We start from the raw sequence: 21,511 nt of genomic DNA, 5'->3' as shown, positions 1-21,511 counted from the left end.
CAGCTGCCAGTAAATGTCCGGGAAGCAGAGCCTTCAGTTATCAGGCCCCTCTCTGTGGAACCAGCTGCCAGTTTGGGAGGCAGAGCCTTCAGTTATCAGGCCCCTCTCTATGGAACCAGCTGCCAGTTTGGGAGGCAGAGCCTTCAGTTATCAGGCCCCTCTCTATGGAACCAGCTGCCAGTTTGGGAGACAGAGCCTTCAGTTATCAGGACCCTCTCTGTGGAACCAGCTGCCAGTTTGGGAGGCAGAGCCTTCAGTTATCAGGTCCCTCTCTGTGGAACCAGCTGCCAGTTTGGGAGGCAGAGCCTCCAGTTATCAGGCCCCTCTCTGTGGAACCAGCTGCCAGTTTGGGAGGCAGAGCCTTCAGTTATCAGGACCCTCTCTGTGGAACCAGCTGCCAGTTTGGGAGGCAGAGCCTTCAGTTATCAGGTCCCTCTCTGTGGAACCAGCTGCCAGTTTGGGAGGCAGAGCCTTCAGTTATCAGGCCCCTCTCTGTGGAACCAGCTGCCAGTTTGGGAGGCAGAGCCTTCAGTTATCAGGCCCCTCTCTGTGGAACCAGCTGCCAGTAAATGTCCGGGAAGCAGACACCCTTTCCACTTTTAAGAACAGGCTTAAAACTTTCCTTTTTGATAAAGCTTATAGTTAGGGATGGCTCAGGTGGTCCTGAAACATCCCATAGTTAAGCTGCTATAGGCCCAGACTGCTGGGGGGCCTCATCTGTCACACCTTTCCTCACTTTACTCTCTTTTTCCCCCGTTTAATTTCTCAAATGATATTATGTACATGGGACATTATTGCGGTCATTAACTCGTGTTTCCCTGTTCCAACAGATATCCTTTGAATGGTGTTACAGTGTTTGTTGTCCCCTCTTTTCTGTCCTCTCAAACCCCAGCTGGTGGAGGCAGATGGCCACCCTTCCTGGTTCTGGTTCTGATGGCCACCCTTCCTGAGTCTGGTTCTGCCAGAGGTTTCTTCCTCTTCAAAGGGAGTTGTTCCTCTCCACAGTCGCCTCAGGCACGCTCAGGACGGGAGATTGGACTGAAGACAAGTTTCACTGCAAGATGTTGGTTTCCTTAGCTAGGAAACTGTTTTTGAATTGGCTCTATATGAATGAATTGGATTATTTTATGAATAATTATGATTACAATTAATTGAATTCCAATTGGCTTGAATTGGACTTTATTATTTAAGTGCCTTGAGATGTGATTTGTTGTATTTGGCGCGATATAAATAAAACTGAATTGAATTGCATTATGCAGATCGGAGAGTAGAGAAGCAAGCAGTGAAATGAATGCAGGAATATTTTTCCAGAGAGCGATTTAAGACTCGATACGTGGTTGGTAGTTCCCACGAGCCATATTTAATCAAACCACAACGCTTTTGGTCAGGTTTTTTTTTGTTTGGTATCGTTCCCGTTTGAAGTGAACAGGGATAGGAGTTTCTTCTGTGGAGTGCGTGTATTTGTGAAGCACTGACACAGACTTCCTGTTTCAGGTGTCTGCTTTGCAGATGCATCTTTACAGCGTTGCTGCTAACTTCTGTCTGTTATTAGGAGTAAACTCAGAGCGAATGATGTTGGTAACTCCCTCGGTTTGCTGAATAATCTCCTTCTCCTCCGGTACGTCGGGGACATTTTATTTAGGGAAAATCTACATGTTTTTGTCAGCAAATCCAACATGAAGTTTGGTGAATTTTTACGTGTTTGTAAATAGAAAAGATGCTCTGAATTATAAATGTAAAAGTGGCAGATCAGTTCATACCAACTGGCTTTAACCCCATAAAGTCTCAGGAGTCGGAGCGAGGGCAGGTAGAGATCCAGATGCTTCAGGTGTGTGTTGACACAATGTTAAGGAGGAAAGACATCAGCCATGAGCTCAGAGAAGCACCCGCTGCCTTCCTCTGGGTTTTTACCCGTTATATATCTGAGAGAAGCTGCCCTCCTTCCTCTGTAATGTTCTTATTCTTCAATAGAATAAAACATCAAGAAGAGCTTCTTGTGCTAGTTTCAGCTAGCTCTTTTATGCTTCTTCTTCTTCTATTTTATGTACATACCGTATTTTAAGAACTCCTCCTAGCGGTAGATTCTTAATAGCAACTATCATTACATCCCCTTTTCTAACAGGTTGATAATAATAATCTAAACTCTTAAAGCACTGTCATACTGTAAAGTACTGACACTCCTGACATTCAACATGTTACATCTAATACAAAAACTGTTTCTTATCAAGAATGTTTTTTTTTTAATCTTAACACAGTATGAACAAAATAACTACTTCAAGTTTCTACTTTACATTTCAACATGCAAACAGCAAGTTTTAACTAATAAGTTTTCACAACAATAATTCACAGTTGTTGTGTGAGCCTCTCTGGAGGTTTCCTAGGTCGGGAAGACCTTCTCAGTGTCTCTGCTGTAGGTGAAGGTGAAAGAGGTTCACTGTGGTGTCCATCTGGTGTAACACACTGTTGTTCTGATCCAGCCTCTTCGACCTGATGGTTAACATCCTGAACCTTTAACAGACTCCTCCGATTTCTTCTGAACACTTGTCCATTTTCTGTCTTAACAGCAAACGAGCTGGGTCCTACTTCACTTAGCACTGTTGCTTTTCTGTCCCAGAACTCAGGACCTGCCATCTTCACAACATCTCGTTCCTGAAGAGGTTCCAGACGCCTTGCCGTTCTGTCATAGTTCCTTTTCTGTCTGTACTTGAGTTTCATCCTTTTGTCCAAAAGCTTGTTGTCACGTTTATCACTCTCCTTTAAAACGTGTGGAAGTGTGGTATGAAGCTTGCGATGCATTAGAAGCTCAGCAGGTGATGACCCACACTCCAGAGGTGAAGCCCGATAGCTTAGTAGAGCCAGGTAAGGGTCAGTCTTACCGTCTCTGGCTTTCTTAAACAGTCTCTTTACTATTTGGACTCCTTTTTCTGCTTGACCATTCGCTTGTGGATACAAGGGACTAAAAGTGATATGCTGAAATCCATATTGCTTTGCGAAGTCACGAAATTCTACACAGTCATATTGTGGACCATTGTCACTGACGACACACTGTGGAGTCCCATGTCTTGCAAAGAATCCCTTCATGTGTGAGATAACAGACTTTGCTGATGTACTGGAAAGCTGTGTCACTTCTGGATAATTAGAGTAGGAGTCAATCACCAGCAGAAAGTCCTTTCCATCCAGATGGAATAAATCGGTGCCTACCTTTTTCCAAGGTGTCGTGGGTAGGTCTGCTATCATCATTGGCTCTTTTGTTTGCTTGTAGTGATGTTTGAGACATGTCTCACATTTCTGTATCATTTCTTCAATATCCCTGTTGATGCCCAGCCAGTAAACCGCTTCCCTTGCTCTGCGTTTACATTTCTCTACACCAAGATGTCCCTCATGGACACGCTGAAGCATGTCCTTTCGCATGGACTGAGGGATGACAATCCTGTTCTGTCTCAGCAGTCGTCCATTGGCCAAACACAAATCTTCACGAACAGAGTAAAACCCTGTGCAGACCCCCTTTGACCAACCATTTTGGATTTGGTGGGACACTTTTAGCAGCAGAGGATCTTTAGCTGTTTCCTGTACAATTTTCTGCAACATGACATCTGCCGCTGGGAGAGAAGCAGTCACCATGTTTACATGTGTTTCTGCATCCTCAGATACAGAGATGCCCAGTTTGTCACTGCTTGGTGCTGGTGCTGGTGATAGCGCATCTGCCAACACAATATACTTCCCTGGCGTGTAAATGAGGTCAAAGTCATAGCGCTGCAAAAACATCATCATGCGCTGGATTCTTGGTTACATGTCGTTTAGGTTCTTTTTTCTGACTGATATAAGTGGTTTGTGATCAGTCTCTGAAGTAAAGGTTGGTAATCCATACACATAGCTGTGAAATTTTCTGTCGTGTTTTATTTGACATTTTGTACTGGATGTTCGTTGATATTACTCCGCCACCGCGAAGAAAATAGTGCGAGCATGAACGAGCTGCCAAATAAAACACGACAGAAGCAACTTTTCGCAACGAAATTTGATATGGATTACCAGTGCACACCAGTAACCACTCCGGTGAGTTGATTATTTTGAAAACGGACGTTTATGGTGCTTTTACGGACCTTTTTGGAAATGCACCATGACTTGCCATTCTGAAGCAGGTTGAGAAGAATAGAAAATTAGGCAAATACCGGAGACAGCAGTAAACATCAAAAAAGCGGTGAGGGGGGTTCTAAAACATTGCAGACGACTCAGAAAAGAGGCTTAATGTTGAAAATACCGCAGTTCTCCTTTAAGGGGGCTGCGTTGCCAGGTTTAACAGAGCCCCCTTTAGGAAACACCATTAAGCCTTAAGTAATACTTAATAAAAATACCTAATACTGTGCAGTATTCGCTGTATGTTATTTGAACAAATGTATTGTTATTGTTACCATATTGTTATAAGCTATGTGAGTGCGAGCCGCCAGTTAGAGCTTGAGGAGCCGCGCAGTGAGTATCTCTGCTCTATCAGGCCGAATGTGTGGAAGCACTTGCTGGTTGGAATTTATCACCGGTTGGCGCCTTCACGGAAAGACTTCAAACCAAACAGACCTTCCCTGTTCTGTTCATTCATGCTGTCACCATGGTGCTGGCTGTGTGGTTGTTTGGGTGTCTGAGGCTTCCTGGGCGGAGTCTGGGTGGCTCCTGTTGTCACACCTGCTTCCCATCTGCCACTCCTCATCGGAGTGTTGATAGACTCAGATCTGACTTTCAGCAGCCACATCAAAGCTGTCACCAAGGCAGCTTTTTACCACCTCAGAAACATCAGCAGAATTAAAGGTTTCCTCTCCCAAACAGACCAGGAGAAACTCATCCATGCATCCATCTCCAGCAGACTCCATCACTGTAACGCTCTTTTAACTGGACTTCCCACAAAGAGCATTAAACATCTGCAGCTCATCCAGAACGCTGCTGCTGGAGTTTTAACCCGGACTAAGAGATCTGAACACATCACAGCAGCTTTAAAATCTTTACTCCGGCTTCCAGTCAGTCACAGAATAGATTTTAAAAGCCTGCTGATGGTTTACATCTGTGATCTGTTCAGAGAATATAAAGCCAGCAGAGCTCTTAGATCCAAGGACTCAGGTCAGCTGGTCCAGTCCAGAGTCCAGACTAAACATGGAGAAGCAGCATTTAGCTGTTATGCTGCAAACAAGTGGAACAAACTGCCAGTGGAGATTAAACTTTCACCAAATGGAGACATTTTTAAATCCAGGTTAAAAACATTTCTGTTCTCATGTGTCTATGCATGAAATCTGCACGATATCTTTGAACTTATCTGGACTGTTGCTTGTTTTTAAATACATTTAAATGATTTTATTTGTTTCTCTTTATGTTCTTTTATGTATTTTAATGCTTCTTACACTCCCTGCTGCAATGCTTTTATTTTATGTGAAGCACTTTGAACTGTTTTGTGCATGAAATGTGCTACAAATGAAGTTGACTTTGACTCTTGTCTTGTACCAGCAGAAGCGGAGCGCTGCTGGGAGTGAATATAATCATGATGTTTGATTGTTTAGTTCCTTTTTAAAGCAATACTATGTAACATTTCTACCTTAAAACAACAGCTTGAAAAAAATTGTGCGGCTAGAATGAGTTTTAATATTAAGATCGGCCTGTCTCCTATGCCCTTTGGGGGTCTGAGTTGGAAAAACTGCGCTATGTAACTTTGCTGGAGCGGCCCGGGAGCTGAGCGGAAGTACTTCGACTTGCTTTCTGGCACACCTACCGCAAAAACAAATAGACCCCTCTCACGCTCCCAGGTACATTTGATTACTCTTACCTTCTCGGTCGACATAGCTTGCACCTTCTGACTCCTCGCCGGTTCGTCAACAAATGTGAAACGTGAAAGTGAAAGTGTGTTGTATTTACCACAGTGTAACCGTACATTACCTCCAAGCCTGTAGGGGGAGCTCCAGAGTGGGCTTTTTGAGAAGTTACATTGTATTGCTTTAAATGAAGCAGCAGGGTTTGTGGTTTTTGTGATTCATTTTGCTTTCTTTTATATTCTTGCTTGCAGTGAATAAATAAACTCTAAACCTAAAACCCAGAGACTCAGTTTGGACAGTTTGTGTGGGTTCCTCTCTGTGATTTTAAGATGGATCAGCAGCTCCTCCGTCTCCTTCATGGGATCTGATGGAGATCATTTCAGCCGGCGTCATGTGACAACATCTGACTGGAACGTAAAGTGCTTGGGGACAGTCCTCAGACCCGTTCATGTTTTCCTCTTTCTGTTGTGTTTCAGATTTGGATTCAGTTGGTACAAACTCAGCAGGGCAGAGTCCCCAGATGTTTCCTCTCTATAAACGGCTCCATGTCCCACCTCTGTTGTAACACCAGCAGTCTGGTTCTTATAGTTTGCTTTAACAATAAGCTGGCGTTCACCGTAATCTTGATGGGTAGAAACTAAAAGCTCAGATCCCGTTATGGGATGATGAAGCTTTAGGTGGAGCAAAACTCTTCGTGATGGTGTCAGGTGGCTCAAACAGATGTTCCGCCGCGTCCTGGAGGAAGAAAAGGTTGCAGATAGAAATCAGTTCTCTTTAAACTGCAACGATTGTTCTAAATTCAAAGTTGTACCTACAGATAATAACAACACTGCGAACTATAACCCCACCTGCTGGAGATCCAGTGAACTACACCCTGAAACACGCCTCCGGTCTCCTGTTAAAGTGGAATTCACCTTTAGCCATCGTGCACTATTAACATGGATAATGTACTCTTACTTGGTATTTTACTTTAAAAAAAAAAAAGATTTTGCGTTGTTTTGTAAAATTGTATACAATTGCGTCTTGAGCCGTAATTTTCACTACTGTATTGATTGGCTCAACTAACCAGAATGCATTGCGTGTAACCAGGCCGTTGCCATACCAACGCGACAAGCCGAAGCAACTTGCAGAGCGGAGAGACAGCGATAGAGACAACAATAATAACACATAACGTCACAATAAACACATTTTGAAGGAGCAACGCCTCCCTAGCCTGACTATATGCCGGCCCCTCTCAACTTCTATGAATGGAGAATGGGGTGAGCAGAGCGGCTGGCGTATACACTTCCCATGTAGTGCTAACCAAACCAGCACACCGCACCGTGTAGCAAAGTAGGATTACAACAAAGTAAATTCAAGAATACATTATTAAAGTTGAGTTTTACCGTAGAGTTGCGCACAGTCATCACGGTGCACTTAGGAGAAAGATGGGGATGAAACTTTGGTCATTTCGATGGCGAGATGATATTGCCTGTGTTTGATGGACGAGTAGCCTACGGCAAGTCAACATGTGAATTCATTGTGCTCCTCCGCGATCTTGTAGCCATTTTCGGCTTATTTATTTGAGGCAAAAATTAACCATTGTCATCCTCCACAACCACAACAGTTGGACTATACACGCATCAATGCGAGTTGCACACACAAATATCCGACTACGGATAGTCCAGTGTGTCAAAATACATTATGTACATCCATACTGCCATCATTTGTATGTGTTCTTGCGCCCTCTTGTGTCATCAAAGTGACATAACCGTTGTAGTTTGTTATTTTTTCTTCCGGTGATTTCATGACGCGTCGATTCACCATTTCTAAAAAATGAAAAGGTTTTATATTTAATATGAAGACATAATACCCAGTGGCAGCACAATTCACTATTATATTATGGTCAAATATAGTGATTGGGCACGATGTTGTTTAAAGGGTGAATTCCACTTTAATCTTACATCTCTCTGTTTGGAAAGTGACCAAATCACCCAAAACATCTGCTGATGAAAGTTCAGTTAGATGGAGTTTACTGGGATTTATTTGTGTTTCTGTAGCTCTGCAACAGCGATTCAGATGTTATTTCAGCGTCTCAGAATCTTAAAAGATATTGAACATTTTCTCTTACCTTCTTGTTGAGAATGTTGAGAACAAGTTTAAATTTATATATATATATATAACATTTTAAAGATACCATCCAGTGTATTTACAAATAGCTGCTTAAATCATTAAAGACGTGCATTTCAAAAACAAAGAGCCTCTATGAAATCAAGTCCTTCTGATAAAAAAGTCAACGACTCGACCTTATTCTGTACTTGGATCAAGATAAACTAAGTATTAGTACTTTGTGGCAGAAAGAAGTAAAAAGTACAAGCTTTAGTATTGAAGTATAGGTGTCTTAGTATTAATGTTCTTAGTCTTAGACTTTTCTTTATACTTCACTATACTATTCTTAAGTATATATACTACATAAAAAGTAAACTTCAAGTATACTGCGTCAGTTTTAGAATAAAATTGGTGGTACACTTGAATAAACTACTTTTTGGGTCTAAGGGCTCCACATCTAAAGACATAGTTTTATCTGCTGTACTGCATTTAGTCTGAATGAAAAAATATAAACATATATATAATATATACATATATATAATGTAATAAAATAAAGGCTGACTGACTCATGAAATAGTGCTTTAGATGCAGCTCCAGCTGTAGGAATACAGGCGGAACTTTTCAAGTCTTTACTGTTGAAAAACAGCAGGAAATGTTAGTTTCACTTTCATCTTTGGGGCTGTTCGGTGGCGCAGTTAGTAAACCGGTGAGTGATTCAAATTATTTTAATACGGATCAGGTTGATCATTCTGTCTGCGCGTGCTGCGGATGGTTAAGGCGCGCGGAGCTTCAAAATGAGCATTAACTGATTGTAAATGGATCGCATTTTACCGTCATTAACAGATGTTCAGAATCAGGCAGCCGCCATTTCATACCACAGCCAAACTACCGGAAGAGGACTCAGAAGACTTAGATAACGAGTTAATTATTGGTGTTATTAACCCTCTGAACAGTAAAGATCTCAAACGTCTTCACTTGGATTCCACAGCCTGAACAGGATTAGTGTTATCAGGTAGTTTCAGGACGTCTTTATCCGATAAAGTTCATCCATCAGTTCAGCCTTTCACTGACAAAAAGCCTGAGCGATCAGATATCACTGCGTTAAACATTCTGTGATATTAATATTATTATTACTGTGACCAACAACTGCTGTTTGGGACATTTAACAAAGACCAGACTTTTAAACACTGAGCTGTTTAAATATAATATACATCATGGCTGATTGTTCATATTTGTTAAAAAAAAAAAAATCCGTCTTAAATAAGAATGTTTAAATGTAAATGTACTTTATTTCTACAGCCCTTTACAGACAATCCTTACAGTGTACCAAAGTGCTTTACAGCAGGTAATAAATAAAGAGAAGAAGAAGTAAAAACAAATAAAAACAATAAAAGAACAGTGAAAGCAATAAAATACAACAAAATCAAATAAGATAAATTAAGATAAAAGTGTCATCATGCTACTGGGTATTAAAGCCATCCTAAATAAGCAGGTTTTTAGCCCAGATGTGAAGAGGCCCAGGTCAGAAATAAGACGCAGCTGGACGGGGGGCTTATTCCAGAGCCTGGGGGCAGCTTTGGGAAAAGGCTCGCTCACCCCAGGGTTTGTATTCTGACCTGGGCACTTCCAGCAGAAACTGATCTGCTGACCTCAGAGCTCTACCAGGACTGTTAAAAGCTCAGATAAATACGACGGGGCGAGGCCGTTAAGAGCTTTAAAAACACACATTAAAAGTTTAAAATCAGTTCTGTAAAGGACAGGAAGCCAATGGAGGGAGTTAAGAACAGGAGTGATGTGCACACGTCTGTTGGTGTTGGTTAAAGACGGGCAGCAGCGTTCTGCCCCTGCTGGAGATCCAGTGAACTACACCCTGAAACACGCCTCCGGTCTCCTGTTAATCTCACATCTCTCTGTTTGGAAAGTGACCAAATCAGCCAAAACATCTGCTGATGAAAGTTCAGTTAGATGGAGTTTACTGGGATTTATTTGTGTTTCTGTAGCTCTGCAACAGCGATTCAGATGTTATTTCAGCGTCTCAGAACCTTAAAAGATATTGAACATTTTCTCTTACCTTCTTCATGTGTGTGGGTTTATAATCGTTAAGTTGTGACACACACCATCAGAGTCAACGCTGTCTGTGTCAGACGTTGCTGCCTTTGTGATATTACTGTACTTATGTCTTCAGAAATATTAAAAAATTACAAAGATTTTAGGACGCTGAGTAAAATACGCATGTTTTTAAAGAACTTGTGAAACGTTTAAAACATTTTATTTATAGAAATAGAAATAGAAACAGAAAAATACTTTATTCATCCCCCAATGGGGGGAATTCAAATTAGTCAAGTAGCTCAATTTTTTTTAAATATTTACAATAATTGTATTAACAACAAAATAATAATACCAATTCTGGTTAAAAAAAAAATACTACTAACTAACTAATAATAATGAAAAATGACTAAATAAACAAATAAAATTAAAAAAAATTTCCATCCATCCATCCATCCATCCATCCATCCATCCATCCATCATCTTCCGCTGGTCCGGGGATCGGGTCGCGGGGGCAGCAGCTTGAGCAGAGAGACCCAGACGTCCCTGTCCCCGGCCACTTCCTCCAGCTCTTCTGGGGGGACCCCGAGGCGTTCCCAGGCCAGCCGAGAAACATAGTCTCTCCAACGTGTCCTGGGTCTTCCCCAGGGTCTCCTCCCAGTGGGACGGGCCCGGAACACCTCACCGGGGAGGCGTCCAGGAGGCATCCTAACCAGATGCCCGAGCCACCTCATCTGACTCCTCTCGATGCGGAGGAGCAGCGGTTCTACTCCGAGCCCCTCCCGGATGACCGAGCTTCTCACCCTATCTCTAAGGGAGAGCCCAGACACCCTGCGGAGGAAACTCATTTCGGCCGCTTGTATTCGCGATCTCGTTCTCTCGGTCACTACCCACAGCTCGTGACCATAGGTGAGGGTAGGAACATAGATTGACCGGTAAATCGAGAGCTTGGCCTTCTGGCTCAGCTCCTTCTTCACCACGACGGGCCGGTGCAGAGCCCGCATCACTGCAGACGCCGCACCGATCCGTCTGTCAATCTCCTGCTCCATTCGTCCCTCACTCGTGAACAAGACCCCGAGATACTTGAACTCCTCCACTTGGGGAAGGATCTCATTCCCGACCCGGAGAGAGCATTCCACCCTTTTCCGGCCGAAGACCATGGTCTCAGATTTGGAGGTGCTGATTCTCATCCCAGCCGCTTCGCACTCGGCTGCAAACCGCTCCAGTGAGAGCTGTAGGTCACGGCCTGACGACGCCAGCAGAACCAAATCGTCCGCAAAAAGCAGAGACCCGATTCTGAGGTCGCCAAACCGGACCCCCTCAACGCCCTGGCTGCGCCTAGAAATTCTGTCCATAAAAATTATGAACAGAATCGATGACAAAGGGCAGCCCTGACGGAGTCCAACCCTCACAGGAAACATGTCCGACTTACTGCCGGCAATGCGGACCAAACTCTGACACCGGTCATACAGGGACCGAACAGCCTGTATCAAGGAGTCCGGCACTCCATACTCCCGGAGCACCCCCCACAAGAGTCCCCGAGGGACACGGTCGAACGCCTTCTCCAAGTCCACAAAACACATGTAGACCGGTTGGGCGAACTCCCATGCACCCTCCAGGACCCTGCGGAGGGTATAGAGCTGGTCCACTGTTCCACGGCCAGGACGAAAACCACACTGCACCTCCTGAATCCGAGATTTGACTATCCGTCGGATCCTCCTCTCCAGTACCCCCGAAAAGACCTTACCAAAGAGGCTGAGGAGTGTGATCCCCCTATAGTTGGAACACACCCTCCGGTCCCCCTTTTTAAAGAGGGGGACCACCACCCCGATCTGCCAGTCCAGAGGCACTGCCCCCAATGTCCACGCGATGCTGCAGAGGCGTGTCAACCAAGACAGCCCCACAACATCCAGAGCCTTGAGGAACTCAGGACGGACCTCATCCACCCCCGGGGCCTTGCCACCGAGGAGTTTTTTGACCACCTCGGCGACCTCAGCCCCAGAGATGGGAGGCCCCACGTCCGAGCTCCCCAACTCTGCCTCCTCATCGGAAGGCGTGTCGGTAGGATTGAGGAGGCCCTCGAAGTACTCCCCCCACCGACTCACGACGTCCCTAGTAGAAGTCAGCAGAGCCCCGCCCTCACCATACACGGTGTTGACGGTGCACCGCTTCCCCCCCCTGAGCTGCCGGATGGCGGACCAGAAACTCCTCGAGGCCGTCCGGAAGTCGTTCTCCATGGTCTCCCCGAACTCCTCCCAAGCCCGAGTTTTTGCCTCAGCAACCGCCGAGGCCGCGTTCCGCTTGGCCTGTCGGTACCCATCAGCTGCTTCCAGAGTCCCACTGGCCAAAAAGGCCCGATAGGACTCCTTCTTCAGCTTGACGGCCTCCCTCACCACTGGGGTCCACCAGCGGGTTCGGGGATTGCCGCCACGACAGGCACCGACCACCTTACGGCCACAGCTCCGGTCGGCCGCCTCAACAATGGAGGCACGGAACATGGCCCATTCGGGCTCAATGTCCCCCACCTCCCCCGGGACATGGTTGAAGCTCTGCCGGGGGTGGGAGTTGAAACTCCTCCTTACAGGGGATTCCGCCAGCCGTTCCCAACAGACCCTCACAATACGTTTGGGCCTGCCAGGTCTGACCGGCTTCCTCCCCCACCAGCGGAGCCAACTCACCACCAGGTGGTGATCAGTTGACAGCTCCGCCCCTCTCTTCACCCGAGTGTCCAGGACATACGGCCGCAAGTCCGACGATACAACCACAAAGTCGATCATCGAGCTGCGGCCTAGGGTGTCCTGGTGCCAAGTGCACATATGGACACCCTTATGCCTGAACATGGTGTTCGTTATGGACAGTCCGTGACGAGCACAGAAGTCCAACAACAGAACACCACTCTGATTCAGATCGGGGGGGCCGTTCCTCCCAATCACGCCCCTCCAGGTCTCACTGTCATTGCCCACGTGAGCATTAAAGTCCCCCAGCAGGACGAGGGAGTCTCCCGGAGGAGCACTCTCCAGTGCCTCCTCCAGGGACTCCAAAAAGGGTGGGTACTCTGAACTGCCGTTCGGTGCATAAGCACAAACAACAGTCAGGACCCGTCCCCCCACCCTAAGGCGGAGGGAGGCTACCCTCTCGTCTACCGGGGTGAACCCCAATGTACAGGCGCACAGCCGGGGGGCAATAAGTATGCCCACACCTGCTCTACGCCTCTCACCGCGGGCAACTCCAGAGTGGAAGAGAGTCCAACCCCTCTCGAGGAGGCTGGTTCCGGAGCCCAAGCCATGCGTCGAGGTGAGTCCGACTATATCTAGCCGGAACCGCTCAGCCTCGCGCACCAGCTCAGGCTACTTCCCCAGCAGAGAGGTGACGTTCCACATCCCAAGAGCCAGCTTCAGTAGCCGAGGATCAGACCGCCAAGGTCCCCGCCTTCGGCTGCCGCCCAGCTCACACTGCACCCGACCCCCATGGCCCCTCCCACGGGTGGTGAGCCTGTCGGAAGGGGGATCCGTGTCCTTTCTTCGGGCTGTGCCCGACCGAGCCCCACGGGCACAGACCCGGCCACCAGGCGCTCGCCGGCGGGCCCCACCCCTGGGCCTGGCTCCAGGGGGGGGCCCCGGTGACCCGCGTCCGGGCAAGGGAACACGGTGTCCAAACATAGTGTTCATCATAGGAGTTTTGTGAGCTGTTCTTTGTCTGGTCCCTCATCTAGGATCTGTTTGCCATGGGTGACCCTACCAGGGGCTTAAAGCCCCAGACAACATAGCTCCCAGACTCATTGGGGCACGCAAACCCCCCCACCACGGTAAGGTGACAGCTCACGGGGAGGTAAAAAAAATTTAAAAAATAAAATTTATATTATATACTATAATATGAATAATATTTAGAATGCGTCGTTTGGCCTTATTGGCGTCGTTTCAGAGCTTATCTGGCAACCTCATTATGAAATGCAGGTAGGTGTTGGCGCTATTCGGTTGCCGTTGCTTGATTGGCTGCCCTTGCTCTCACTGAAAATAAATCTCATTCCCTTTAGATGAACAAGCCAGAGCTAACGTGCAATTCTTACAACAGGAATATGGCACAACACACATTTAAAACAAAATAAAATTTGATACTTACAGGCTGTACTGATTGCTGGGGTTGATTTTGTTGCAAAGTCGGAACTGAGCCTCACAGAGCATTAAATTCCGACTGAAGCCTGCTCGGAATCGTGCAAGCTTTGTGAAACTGTCCTCCGTGAAATGCGCAGTGCAAAGGAAAAGTCAGCGGTTGTATGTACTGGGGATGCTGTTAAAAATAAATAAAGCCATTGATCGCGAACATTGCTTTCCAGGGGAAGAATATGTAACGATCGATTCTCTATCCCCTTTAAAATAAAGCTAAATGCTAAAAGCTATACACTACTTTCGGATTAATTTTTGGATTCTACGTACAAATGAGATTAATCGTGATTAATCAGGGAAATCATGTGATTAATTAGATTAAACATTTTAATCGTTGCTCAGCCCTAGTTTAAGGATATTTAAATCGAGCTGTTTCCAGTTGAATTCCTTCTTACTGGCTTCCTTGTTCACTGTGTTTTGCAGTGTGATGGCAGGACAGAGGGACAGATGGAGGACTCAGCTGCTCCTGATCATCTTCAGCCTCCTCAGACTCACTAAACAGTTCGGTATGAGACTTTCCGACAGTTTTCAAACATGAAGTCGAGGTTAAAATTGTATTGTGCTATTTTTTTCAATCAATCAATCAATTTTATTTATAAAGCACATTTTTAAATAAACGCAAAGGTTACCAAAGTGCTGTACATTAAAATAAACACAATAAAAACATCATAAAACAAAACTGTGCACATAAAATAAACAACCTAGACGGTGGTAAAAGCCAAAGAAAAGAGGTGTGTTTTAAGACGACTTTTAAAACAGGACAAGGAAGGGGCCTGCCTAATGTGCAGCGGCAGCTCATTCCAGAGCCTAGGGGCAGCAACAGAAAATGCTCGGTCCCCCCTGAGCTTCCGCCTTGTTTTAGGAACCCTCAGGGCAGTGGTGGAGTCTACCTTTTTGAGGTGGGTATACTGTATAGTTGGCCAGTCATTGGCCCGTGGTACCAAACTAGGGGTCGGGACTCGGGACCCCTCGGAACCAATAGTAGCCCCTTAATGCCTGCCGTACCTCCAGTGGCGCGCTGTAATAGTCATTGAAAAGTAATAAGTACCATAGTACTACAATACTATGACATAACACAGTTCAGATGAAAAGCCCTCTAAAAGCTATGACAAAAAATAGGCCAATGTAAAGTTTCATTTTTAAGCATTTTCATCTATGACAATCAAAAATGTTACTATCAAGTAGGCCTACAGCAAGTCAAGCCCAAACAAAATGAAATGAACTGATTTTTAAATGTAGGCCTATAGAAATATAGCCTGTATTGTAAACTCATCACATGCACTAAAGGTTTTTGCATCTGACATTATATCGCAGTAACAGTGTAGTAGATAATGTAATTACCATTGCCTAAGTACAGATACATCTCCCCATCCATGCATACCATGGAGATAGCATGGTTCTGGCTAGTAAATAAAGTTTAGTTAATGATAGATAAATTACTTAATCCAGACAGCCACTGTACATATCATCATGTAGACCATATACAGACAGGTATGGCGATTAGGAGTTATTCCCAAAGAAGAATCCCAGATAAACAAACGTCTAGAATTTTAAACTAAGTAAGCAAACGTGGATCAGAGTAGCTAGCTTGCTAGTATTGAGAGAAGAACGAAAGCTATACTACAGCATGACTAGCCTGTGTTATTGCCGTGTTATGTCCACAAATTAAACAACCTAGAAGGGTAACTTGGTAGCAAAGTCTCATAAAAAGCGTGAATTATGTTTTTGACTCAACTTAACTTACTTTCGGAAACGTCAGGTCGGGCAACCTTATTAAAAACGTTCCTAAGGTCTGCTGTCCCTTGCGCCTGGCCATGATCCTCGTCGTCCCCAACTAAAAACCTGGAACGCTGCTGCTTTGTTTAACCTGGCAGCTCGCGGTCGGCTACCTAGCGAAATTCACTGGCATGTTTTCATCACGCATTGAGGCTTTTCAAATAATAATGATCATCATCATAATAATAATATATTGTAACGACCCAGAATTAAGGTAGAAGCACACGGACTGGCTTGTTTCCTCCTCTCCCTGTCAATCACTGGACCGCAGGTCATGTCACTCAGGTGTGGGCTGGTGATTGGGGGAGAGGAGTGGGCGTGGGCCAGTCTGTGTGCAGGTCTGGTGTTCTCCTGGGGCTGGTTGCGGAGCAGGACTGAGAGTCACCCGTGTTCTGCGATTGTACTGCTTGTAATAACTTAATAAAGAGCCGTTCGGCAACCGCCGGTCTCAGAGCCTCCGTGAAGTCATTACAATATGTTCACGAAAGTTAGACAACGTGTTAATAAATCACTACCATACCTGTCAACAGCCATGGAAAAGTTAAATGCAAACTCTCGGGTTGAGATGATGAGATGATAATTCCATAATCCGATCAGAATGGTGAGAACATGGAGAACATATCGTATCAGCCCATTCCAGATGTACAATGACTTTTCGTAGAAGCCTCGACTTTACAAAGTCCTTTCCTTAGCCACTAAGCACCTACGTACGCACCCCATGATAGATTTTTGTTTTGGCTGACAGCGAGACATAAAAAACGCATCTGATTGGTTGGAGATTGACTGACTGCCGCAATTTCCGAATGAATGCAATTCTTAAGTGTTGTCGTTGTATTGTTAAATTATAACAAGGCTTCCATGAAAAGTGGTAGTTGATGTGCTATTCTAAATATTGAAAAACGAATTTTAGGTGGGTATACTGAGCATTTTAGGTGGGTATACGGAAATCCCCCCAAAAAAGAGGTGGGTATACGCCGTATACCTGCGTTCAACGTAGACTACACCACTGCCTCAGGGTGCGTAGGGCTGCAGAAGCTCAGAGAGGTACACTGGTGCAAGGCCATTCATGGCTTTAAAAGCAAATAAAAGAATTTTAAAATTAATTCTAAAATGGACAGGAAGCCAATGGAGAGATGCTAAAATCGGCGTAATGTGCTCAAATTTCCTAGTGCCAGTTAAAAGTCGTGCAGCTGCGTTTTGTACCAGTTGAAGGCGTGCGATAGAGGACCCACTAACCCCCATAAAAAGTGCATTGCAGTAATCAAGCCTCAATCAAACAAAGGCATGGATTACTGTTTCTAGGTGCTGTCTTGGAAGAAAGGGTTTTATTTTTGCCAACTGTCTCAACTGGAAGAAGCTCGTTTTAACCACAGCTTTAATCTGGCTGTCAAACTTGAGGTACCATGCCAGCGCCGGGCCCCTGATGCCCACCCAATGCTCCAGGCGAGAGATCAGAATGTCGTGATCTACTGTGTCAAATGCTGCAGTTAAATCCAGCAGTATAAGAATAACACAGTGACCAGAGTCAGTGGCTAAAAAGATATCGTTAAAAACTCTTAAAAGCGCTGATTCAGTGCTGTGCAATGTTTTAAAACCAGATTGGAAAATTTCAAGCACATTGTGTTAATTTAGAAAGTCCATGAGCTGACAGTAAACAATCTTTTCTGAAACTTTAGAAAGGAAGGACAATTTGGAAATGGGCCTAAAATTGGCCATGACAGCAGGATCCAGTCCAGGTTTTTTAATCAGTGGCTGTACCACTGCATGTTTAAAAAGTACAGGAACCATTCCCGAGGACAGGCTGCTATTGATGATGCTGTGTAGATAAGGCCCAACAGTGGGGAAAACCTCCCTAAAAAGTCGAGGGGGGACAGGATCATTGGGAGGGCCTGATGGTTTTTAGTGCTCCACAGTCTCCTGCACAAGAACCAGGGATACAGGCTCAAAGGAGTCAAACACAGCAGTACAGGGAACAGACACTGACGGGTCATAAGCAGGAGGTGAAATAAGTGCTCTGGTGGACGTGACCTTAGCAGTGAAGAAATGCAAGAAGTTTTCACACACAGAAGGGGAGGGCTCAATTCCAACAGTCTGTGGTGCATTCAGAGCAGAGTTTAACACTTTAAACAACACACGAGGTTTGTGGGAATTTGAAGCAATAAGATCAGAGAAATATTTTCTTTTGGCCTCTTTCACAGAGGACTGATATCGACGCCAACAGTCACCCAATATTTGCAGCGACACTTCCAGTTTATCCTTATTCCACTTGCGCTCAGCTCTGCGACACACCTGTCTCGCAGTGCGAGTTGTTTCATTCAACCAGGGCTCTGGTTTAACTTTATGCTGCCTGCTTTTTAATGGAGCAGCAGAGTCGATGGCAGTTTGACAGGTGTTAAAAAATTTGGAGGTAAGAGCCTCTATGTCATCGCACACAGGCTCCGGAGTGACACAGTTCTGACTTAAAGCAGCTGAGAAGCGAGCGGCAGTGGAGGGGTTAATAACCCGGCATCTGCGAGCAGCCGCGGGAGGTTTAACTGAGTTAAAACACACAGCAGCTTCAAAAAGTACGGGCATGTGATCAGAGACAAATGCTTCCCGGACCTCCATGTTACAAACAGGGAAACCATAAGATAGAACAAGATCAAGTGTGTGACCCTTTACATGTGTCGGGCCCACTAAAGACTGAGCAAGATTAAATGAGTCGATAATATTTAGGAAATCCCTCGCCAGGGGTTTTTCTGGACAACACACATGAATATTAAAATCACCGACGATCAGGACCCGGTCGTATTTTGGCATAATTTCAGCCAAAACACAGAAAACTCAGTCAAAATGTCTCCATTGTATTTAGGAGGGCGATACACCACAGCACACAGCACTGTGTGGGAGGCACCCAGCTCAAACAAGCTGAATTCAAAGCTGGGAGAACCGAAGATAGAGTTGTTTGTTTGCATTTAAAGTTGCTCTTAAAAATAGTTGCAGTTCCTCCTCCTCGACCAGATGTTCGTGGAGAATTAAAATAGCAGCACCCAGCAGGTACAAGTTCGGTGAAGGCACTGGACTCACCCACACTCATCCAGGTCTCAGTGATAAAGAGGAAATCCAGTTCACAGGATGAGAGGAAATACTTCAGCATGAATGTTTTATTTGCAAGCGATCTTGGCCAAACCTGGCCGTAGCCGGCGGGTCCGGCCGAGCAGCTTGCGGTGGGCTGCGGCGAAGAGGCCGCAGGTTCCCCGGATCCACTCCGCGCCAGCGTGGACTGGGGTGGGGGGGGGCAGGGACCGCGAGGTAGGAACAAATCATCCAACCCGGCCACCGGCACCATGCAAACAGCGACAGGATCCAGCCAGCATCGGAAGACATAAAGGCGAGGTACCGTTCGACGTCCACCCCGATCAGGATCAGGATGCTCCAACGCAGCCCCCAGCTTCACTAGACGGCCGCCACGCTTACCCCAGTGGCGTTTTCGCAGAGGGAGTGGCACTGACGTGCGGCACAGGTACGCCGGGATATCCGAAAGGAAAGGAGGCAGATTTTGATGGCCATCGCGATCTGAATTGGGCCGATCTTTGGCGGAAATTCTCAGTTCAAGCAACGTTTGGCGACTGTACACCATCAGGCAGTCAACATGATGTGCAACACATAGTACAAACAGTATAAAAACACACAAAAGTCGGAACGGCTGATGGAGCGCCTCACACACTGGCGCCATCTTACTAACTGTCAAGCTGACAGCTTTTAGAGCCCGAGTCCCATTTTCACTCACTGTGAAGGCACCATGTTCTTCCAGGACCTCTGATACCGTATAACACACCTGGGCCACATCCGGCCCTTTGTGTATCCCTGTCCGGCCCGAACCAGGCCAATCATAAATTTAAAACAAATACTTAAGTCATGTATGGAATACAACTATGTTGCTTTTATTTTGAGAGGCTTAACGTTTATAATTCTTCTGTATGGAAAGCACGCACTGTCAGGCCCAGAGAATGGAGGAGGCAGGAGCAGGAGATGTTTTATCCACAAGCTTTTAATGAAGGAGCAGGAGTTCACTGGGCACCCAAAAGAGAAACTAAGCAGGCTATACAAAGTTATCTATTAATATATATACTTTTCCCAAAGTGAGAGAAGTATATCTAAGAAAAATTATCAAAATAAGAATCACTCAGCTATAAGGAGGAAAAACAAAAAGGATTATCAAAATTTTAGTTTTAACCTAAAATCACTCCTGCTGCGGAGGAAAACAAAAAAACCTCTCCTGAAAAATAGGAGGCACTATACTATTACATATTTATCAAACAAAAAAAATCACTCCACTCCACAACAAGAAAGCTATGAAACTTAAACATGGCTTTAGCAAGACTATATTCATCCATCCATCCATTATCTGCCGCTTCTCCGGGGATCGGGTCGCAGGGCAGCAGCCTAAGCAGAGAAACCCAGACGTCCCTGTCCCCGGCCACTTCCTCCAGCTCTTCTGGAGGGACCCCGAGGCGTTCCCAGGCCAGCCGAGAGACATAGTCTCTCCAACGTGTCCGGGGTCTTCCCCGGGGCCTCCTCCCAGTGGGACGGGCCCGGAACACCTCACCGGGGAGGCGTCCAGGAGACATTCTCACCAGATGCCCGAGCCACCTCATCTGACTCCTCTTGATGCGGAGGAGCAGCGGTTCTACTCCGAGCCCCTCCCGGATGACCGAGCTTCTCACCCTATCTCTAAGGGAGAGCCCAGACACCCTGCGGAGGAAACTCATTTCGGCCGCTTGTATTCACGATCTCGTTCTTTCGGTCACTACCCACAGCTCGTGACCATAGGTGAGGGTAGGAACATAGACTGACCGGTAAATCGAGAGCTTGGCCTTCTGGCTCAGCTCCTTCTTCACCACGACGGGCCGGTGCAGAGCCCGCATCACTGCAGACGCCGCACCAATCCGTCTGTCAATCTCCTGCTCCATTCGTCCCTCACTCGTGAACAAGACCCCGAGATACTTGAACTCCTCCACTTGGGGAAGGATCTCGTTCCCGACCCGGAGAGGGCATTCCACCCTTTTCCGGCCGAAGACCATGGTCTCAGATTTGGAGGTGCTGATTCTCATCCCACCCGCTTCACACTCGGCTGCGAACCGCTCCAGTGAGAGCTGAAGGTCACGGCCTGACGACGCCAACAGAACCACATCATCTGCAAAAAGCAGAGACCCGATTCTGAGGTCGCCAAACCGGACCCCCTCAACGCCCTGGCTGCGCCTAGAAATTCTGTCCATAAAAGTTATGAACAGAATCGGTGACAAAGGGCAGCCCTGACGGAGTCCAACCCTCACAGGAAACATGTCCGACTTACTGCCGGCAATGCGGACCAAACTCTGACACCGGTCATACAGAGACCGAACAGCCCATATCTAGGAGTCCGGCACTCCATACTCCCGGAGCACCCCCCACAAGAGTCCCCGAGGGACACGGTCGAACGCCTTCTCCAAGTCCACAAAACACATGTAGACCGGTTGGGCGAACTCCCATGCTCCCTCCAGGATCCTGCGGAGGGTATAGAGCTGGTCCACTGTTCCACGGCCAGGACGAAAACCACACCGATTGTGGTTTTCGTCCTGTATGTAGTATGTAGTATGCAGTATGTAGTATGTAGTATGTGGTTTTTAACAC

General features: G+C 46.1%; 2 protein-coding genes across 3 annotated transcripts in view; both read left to right on the top strand.

The window, feature by feature from the left end:
* LOC142381821 (protein NLRC3-like) overlaps positions 1 to 21,511 on the top strand; it is a 126,490-nt gene that overhangs the window by 75,095 nt on the left and 29,884 nt on the right. The gene's annotated exons all lie outside the window — the stretch shown is intronic.
* The window catches only part of LOC142381819 (uncharacterized), a 33,872-nt gene continuing 20,831 nt past the window's right edge, over positions 8,471 to 21,511 (top strand). Inside the window, exons 1-2 of the mRNA XM_075467062.1 lie at positions 8,471 to 8,580; positions 14,507 to 14,589. Of these exons, the coding sequence (XP_075323177.1) occupies positions 14,511 to 14,589 (79 nt within the window). The 5' untranslated portion in view covers positions 8,471 to 8,580; positions 14,507 to 14,510. The remainder of the gene's footprint in view (positions 8,581 to 14,506; positions 14,590 to 21,511) is intronic.

This window comes from Odontesthes bonariensis, chromosome 6 (genome assembly GCF_027942865.1).
Source record: "Odontesthes bonariensis isolate fOdoBon6 chromosome 6, fOdoBon6.hap1, whole genome shotgun sequence".
NCBI lineage: Eukaryota > Metazoa > Chordata > Actinopteri > Atheriniformes > Atherinopsidae > Odontesthes > Odontesthes bonariensis.
This window is presented reverse-complemented; position numbering and strand designations above follow the sequence as displayed.